Source organism: Drosophila suzukii, chromosome X, assembly GCF_043229965.1.
Source record: "Drosophila suzukii chromosome X, CBGP_Dsuzu_IsoJpt1.0, whole genome shotgun sequence".
Lineage (NCBI taxonomy): Eukaryota > Metazoa > Arthropoda > Insecta > Diptera > Drosophilidae > Drosophila > Drosophila suzukii.
The window spans coordinates 12,137,334-12,144,610 of NC_092084.1; the positions used below are offsets into that span (position 1 = coordinate 12,137,334).

Sequence of the window (7,277 nt, forward strand, 5' to 3'; positions counted from 1 at the left end):
ATTCAGAACACTTTTCACTTTTAAATAATATACAAGCTTTATAAACACCGCAGAAACTACTATCTGTTGATATGAATTAAGGAAAACCAACTGTTTTTGAAAAAATAAACTTAATATCCATTAATATTTTGTAATCAGAAAACTCGGACACTATGATAATGCTAGTTTCTTAACAAATACTGAATCACTTATATGTTTATATGAACACCCTTTCAGAGATCTTGTGTTTGTGATCTTTCTCCATAGCTACCACCTGAACTACCCATCAATATTTGAGAGACTATTCCAATTTGTAATCAGAAAACACGGACATTTCCTATTTCACTTCCACAAATTGTAGATGGGGAATATTCGAAGCTTATGGGATTCCAGCGACAGTTGTTTACGTACATTGGCTCGAATGCGAAATACCTCGTTCTCGGGACTCGTCCCACAATCACTTTCTGTTCCACTGTTTCTTTGAGTGTATGTTTCTCTGGAGGAGAGCGTATATTGCTGTCTCGGTCACACACTCGAGAGGATCGCGTCGGGGTCACCAAACAAACAAACAACAAAAACAAGACGCGGCGACGGCACACGCGGCGTCACTGAGTCTGCCACAACGGCATGCAACAGCTGCTCTAGGAGTTCCACCGATTCTCAGTCAATACGATACGATGCGATACACTCCTCTTGAAAAGCAATTCTCCAATCCAAATACCAAACCGAAACCGATTCTCCGGGCTGCGTTGCCACTCGGTCAACGGCCAGCGTGTTTCTGTTCGCCACGGCGACGTCCTCGCGCCAATTGCCCCCAAAAAGGTCCTGTTCTGATTCGACTCGTTTCGTTTCGTTTCGTTTCGATTCGACTCGTTTCGTCTCGTCTCGTTTCGTTCCGAATCGTTTCTTCTTCGTCTCGAATCTCTCCTCTCGTCCTAACACACTGTGATAAATTCAACTCCTTGTCGCGGAGGCTGCTGCTCCTTCCTTGTCGCGCGCTCTATCTCCCTCTCACTCTCTCTCTCACTCGCACAGAAGAACAAGAAAAAAAATAACAACGAAGGCCCGACGCGCACTTCGGTTGGTTTTGGTTTTGGTCTCGATTTCGATTTCGTACCGCCTCGAAATCGCCTCGAAATCGCTCGCTTGCGCCGCTTAAAAATGTGTTGTTACCTGGCAAACGGTTGGTCGAAAACTGATTGCATTTGGCTTGGGTTTTGGGTTTTGCTGTCAACGTCAACAGAGGCGCGAGAGAGCGGATGCTGCTCGGCAACATTTCGTGGCCCCAGCAACATTTTCATAGAACAGCTATTTATTTACTCTAGATGTTTGAGGTGGTACAAGAAAGGCCTATAAATGGGTAAACAAAAATTTAATAAAACATTTGTTTTAAATAATTAAATGTATTTTTATTTTTAGCTAGGTGAGTCTATAAAGTTTTTTGGAAAACGATAATTACAATGGTATGATGATCAATACAATGGTATTAGGCACTGCATAGGTCTAGGGCTTTGTTTATATTTTAAAACTAAAAATCAAAATGTTAGTATTTATAGTTATTTCTTATTATATTTCTGTATTAAGACCTTTTTGTTTCAAAGCCAACATTAGAAATTCGGTTAATTTGTTTTCATTTATTTATATTGAATATTAAAAAATATCATTGGATTAACGAAGCTTTATAATTGAAAGTTTAAAATTAAGCTTTGTTTAATTTAATTTCAAATTTTAAATCTCGGAGCCCATGTTGCTGGATGCTGTTCATGTTGCTTCGCGCTCTCCGCAACATTTGTTGCTGGCTCTCTCTCTCTACATTTTCGAAGTGATGTTGATAAGGGACTCAATAAATATGTCAAAAAAGGAAAGATCTTTGAACTCTTAATCTGTGAGCTATTAAAAATGCTTTCAGTTATTGATAATAAATAAATGTTTATCTAATATAAATACAATTATTTTTCAAACATAGTTCTGGTCTTTAACGAAGTTATAGATAAAATAATATATACAATATTTAACGTATCAATGATATTTTATAGCTCTATATACCATGAGAATACTCGAAAACAGCAATCCCATAATTTATAATTTGTGAATTCATACAGAGCTTATTAATTCCGTTTTGTGCTTTGTTCGATACTTTCCCTCTCGTAAGACATTTTGCGCACAATATCTGTCAGAAAAAAAACGTACATACCTCACTCGATTTCAGGTCGCACCTTCCTCACAACAAAGACACCGTTCTCAAAACTTCCGCTGTCATGATGCCGTTTCAAAATTCCACTCATTCACGAATGCTAATCGCCAGACACAGGAGATATGGGAGATATTTATGTACATATGGGGAATCGGACTCGGATTCGGTTGGAGAAGACACAGCGACGCCTGCGCAACAGTTTTTGTTGGATGTCTTCTTCCTGAAAAAAAGCGACTCTTAATGCTCGGAGCTTGCCCAGTGGCATGCCCCATCGAGCGATTTGTAAAGAGGGCCTCGAGAGCCGCCCGTCGAAAGGGAACGTGCCGGTAGAAATCTTCGCCGGTCTCTGAGACAGGGCTTCCGTTCCCATCCATCCAGTCAAAAAACATTTTTACTTAGGTTTTTCTTTTTAATAAAGTATAGTTCCTATACAACCTATTATAATGTTATACTTCATAAATATGATATAGGTAAGTGTTTTTTTAAGTTTTGTCAATGGAACAGCAATAATAGTAACTATAAAGGTTAAATCTATCATTTTTATGATAAAAGTAATTTCTGAATACCACTATCTGTTCCGGGAATATATGATATACAGTTTTTTAAAAGAGTTCTAGAACTTTACTGCAAACTATATCGTTTACCAACGCAGGGATATAAAATTTGTCATTAAAACGATTATATTTATGATGATATATCACACCCTAGAGCTAAAATTAATACGAAATTAGAATGATTTCGAGAGGTAAATGATACCATTAATTTCTGTGTGTGCACTTCCTCTGCTCGGCTGCTTTATTTTTGATTTATTGTTTTTGACATCTCTTCGTTTTCGTCGTCTTTTAGGCTCCTATTTCTGCGTTTCTCGAGGATGGAGAGTTCCCGGGCTTGAAATCGAGTTTGGGTTTGGGTTTGCTGTTGGGTTTGCGTTTCAAGTGCTTCAAGACTCGGAGCTGGAAATCTTTCGTTATGTTTTATTTATAACGGATTTGTTTCTGCCGCCACTTTTGGCTTTCCGTCGTCATTGTTTGTAAATATTTATGCCATGTGTGTGTGGTTGGTTTGGCTGTGGACCCTTCCTCGAGACTCCTTTTTTGACCTGCTGGGGACCCGGTTTTCCCCGCCCCCTTCTTGATTTGGGTCCATTTCGCTAATTCCAGAGCTGGCCTTAATGGAATTTAAATTTCATTGGGTTCCTCGCCTAGGAAACCGCAGCGAGATATGATTTGCTTTTCCCTATTGAGGAAAACTTTCGGTCGATTTCACTCTGCCCGGAGCTCTCTCAGCCATATAAAAACAAAGTGAACCGCAGTTCCAGCTTTTGGCCAGGCTCAAGTCTTAGGCACTCAGAAAAATATCTGGAAATTAAACAGGAAAGGTAAATAAAAACCGAGAATCAATATGGAAAAATATATAAATATAAATATATATTTCAAAGACCTTTTAACTTTTATTTTTATCATCGAAATAAAGATTTTTTTAAGCAGAAATAAGACATATAAGTTAAAATGTTCATAATTATTAAGGAAAATTAAAATTGTGTATTACCTTTAAATAAAGTAAATCATTGCTTATCTTATTTATTTATTGATTCTTAAATTTTTTTAATTTTAAATAAGCTATAGCATTTTCTCCTTGTGCACCGAAAAGTGCGGAACGTGTAATTATGACGCCTCCTCGTACTTGGCCGAGCAAAATGTAAATGGCCAGCACCTGATCATTACGATCATTATAGAGCTCAGTTGGCTGAGTTGCTCCAGATGAGGCCGCTGATGAAAATGATGCTGATGATGACGACGGCGATGAAGCCGCTGGTCAACGCCTTTCATTCGGGGCGTGGCACTGGAGCGTACGCCCGGCCAAATTTGTCCCACGATCACGATATTTTCCGGCCACTTTAAAAATGGTTTGATTTAATAATAAAGTCTAGTAAAGTGAGGAAATGAGAGGAGGAATATGTGAGCTAAGCCTACAAGACTTCAATTAATTCAAGTAAATTTAGTATAATAATCTATGGAATGTAAAATTAATTTATAAAGAGGTTTTAAGTCATTCTAGTCATAGAAGAAATATTAATATATTTGCGAAGAAGGGAATATTTAGAAAATTTATAAAAGCTTTTAAAACTTACATAAACATATAACAATCCATCTCAATCCATTGATTAAAATGTATTTATGACTCTGGCATAATAGAAAATAGTTTTTAGTTCTTACTCCTTTCCCAATCCTTTTATACAAATTTGTTTGCCTATGTCTTAAATTTTCAATTAATTTTCCAAAATGGCTTGGCCCTCTGCTGCCAAAATGTTTGCTGGAATATTAGTTATTTTTCGGTTTCCTGCTGCTTGTGGTTGTTTATATGTATTTCTAATGAGCCTTTCCCCAGCATCCGAGTGCGTTTGTATGTATTTTTTTTTCATTTAAATGATTTATTTATTTTTGCTCAAGCTTTTGGCCTGTCCGCCGCAACACACATCCCTTAGACCCTGGATTGACTTCTACATTGAGAGAAAATTTTGTAGACGAAACTGTGAAATTCATGGGGAAAATATGGTAGATGAAGATGTTCTATTAACAAATTTATATTGAACTCATAACTCTTTTACAAGGTTTGTACAGAGAAAAAAATTAAAAGATGTTGACCTTATAAAGGAGATCTATAAGGTCTATGAGGTCTAAACTAAAGATTTAGCCTTACAAAAATAATTATTTAAAAATTCCTAGTTGATCTGCTAATTGTTAGTTTTTTAAATTAAAGGGTCAGTAATAGAGGTTTTTTTATTATTATTTTTAAAGTTAAATATATAACCATACAATGTGTAACTAATTTAAAAATACAAGTAAAGTATTCTAATAAAAACAGGGGCTATAAATGATGTTGTCAACATAATAAATTTTATTTCTATATAATTTATCTGTAAGTTTTAGTTGATTTTCGAAGGCATAGAACAGAACTTTTGTAGAAAATTGATTATAATATTTCTTTATTTGTTTAAGAACACCATTATGTAATTTAAACATATCATACTTTATTATTATTATTAAAATGTATTATTTCTCGCAGTGCTTTTTCCAGACACTCCCTTACATCTTAGCCCCACATTGTTGTGGTTTGGCTACGCTGCTCTGGCTGCTGGTGTTTCGGCTGTAATTGTTGCTGGGAAATTGCTTCTGGCATTTGATTTGTACATCATTTTTAACGAAGCATAAAGTTTTCTATATAACCGATGTTTCGGCCAGGAAGAACAGGACGAATCCGGGTGGAAGGAGGTCGGAGGTCATGCCAGGACAGACAGATAGACAGACAGACAGAAACACATCCTTGCTGCTGAAGCTCTTGACTCTGTGGCAGCTGCCCCTCGAACTTGGCCTCTCCACTCCCCTCCTCCCAAAAACCCGGGTTAATAAACAAAAAACGTGGCATGCAGATATATTATTATTATTATTTTTGCACTTTCCACTGCACAACAGTCCTCTGTTCCTGACAGAAAAATTAAATAGGCATTTGGAAACATTAAATCAACCAATTAGGAAATTACAATGCGGAAAACGGAAAATAAGGAAAGCAATTGGGGGAAGAAAGGAAAGTGGTGTAATGTGTAATGCTATTTTTTTTATGAATTTGGATTAAGTTGACTAGAAATAAATTTTTAAATTCTTTAAATTGTATATATTATTATGATACCTATGTATATATTAGTAGGCCTACTTAGAGTATCATACACATCCCTTGCCCTTAGAAAGGAAAGTGGGAAAATGGTGTTTTATTTTTATTAACTTGACTAGAATTTAACTTTTATAAACTTTAAATTGTATATATTATTATATTACCTATGTAGATATTAGTAGGCCCCTTAATAGACCATCTTATACACCATTCTACCCAAACATTATATACCATTTCCACATGTCTCTTAAGCATTTAGTTCCCATCGATCTACCCAATTGCGCGGTATTTTGAAATCAAACGAACCGAGAACGAACAGAACTCAGCGGAAGATTTAGACAAATCTCGTGTTTCGGTCTCTAATATGAGATCCCCAGTCCCAATCCCCAGTTCGTTGCCATCGAGGCATGCCGCCCCGAGGTTTCCGTTCCGCATCCTCCACTCAAGTAGCGCCGACCAAAGCGATGCTGCATTAGCATTGCATCCCATCTCAAGTGCACCTTCCCATCACCATTCACCATTCACCAATCCCCAATCACCAATCATCATCACCATCATCAGCATTCTCGTCTGCCCCGACGACGTCGTCTTTATCGATGGGAGACTATCGGAAAATCACGTAATGGGCACGTAGGCCAAATATTTACTTAAGCCCAAGTCGTGAGGGGAGTCCGGACTACGGACCCCGGTCTCCGGAACAGGGGCCACATTAATGTTGTGGTGGCGAACCAATTGACTTCACAAAAGACTCGAGCCATGGCTGGAGTCGAAGATGAAGACAGGAATCGAGTTCGGGATGGGTGGCGTGAATGAGTAGCCTGTGTACACAATGACTTTTCCCTCCGATTGTTTGCCCTAATTGCCCTCATTGCACTGCAACTTGCAGTTTCAGCATCAAACATATTGATTAACTGTGGTAAATAATATATGAAAGATGTCAAGTAAAGAAGTTTCTTAAGTATGGGAGACTAGAACTCGTAGAAAATAAAAGTTTTTAATTAATTCTATAAATATATGCATTACAGATCCATGCAGCATGGTGACCCACATTTCGACTTTTACGATTCCGATTACAAAGTGATACAAGAATTAATGATCGCCAAAAAAAATTCGGTTTTTTGGCTGCCATAACAAAAATATAAGTCAGAATGAGGAATGTCATACCTCGTTGAGCTCGTTGTTTGATTTACAATATATTGGCATTCGAACCTGAACATTTTTCATTTTTGCCATTTTTCGCAAAAATAGATGATGACCCCCTTACAAAAAATGACAAAATTGGTCAAAAAATAAATTTTCATAAAAGTGATGAGGATCGTTAGCATTTTAAGCAAGCTGCTCAAAACAGTCGGTATTTTAGCTGTACGCCTTGAATTGGATGAACTACGATGAAAAAACCAAAAAAAAATGTCGCATTTTTGACAAAAATCTGAAT

The 7,277-nt window shown here is 37.0% G+C and overlaps 1 protein-coding gene across 1 annotated transcript in view; it reads right to left on the reverse strand.

Annotated features, from left to right (window-relative positions):
* NetB (Netrin-B) overlaps positions 1-1,157 on the reverse strand; it is a 71,065-nt gene extending 69,908 nt beyond the window's left edge. Inside the window, exon 1 of the mRNA XM_017069862.4 lies at positions 391-1,157. Within this exon, the coding sequence (XP_016925351.2) occupies positions 391-392 (2 nt within the window). The 5' untranslated portion in view covers positions 393-1,157. The remainder of the gene's footprint in view (positions 1-390) is intronic.
* Between the last annotated feature and the right edge of the window lie 6,120 nt (positions 1,158-7,277).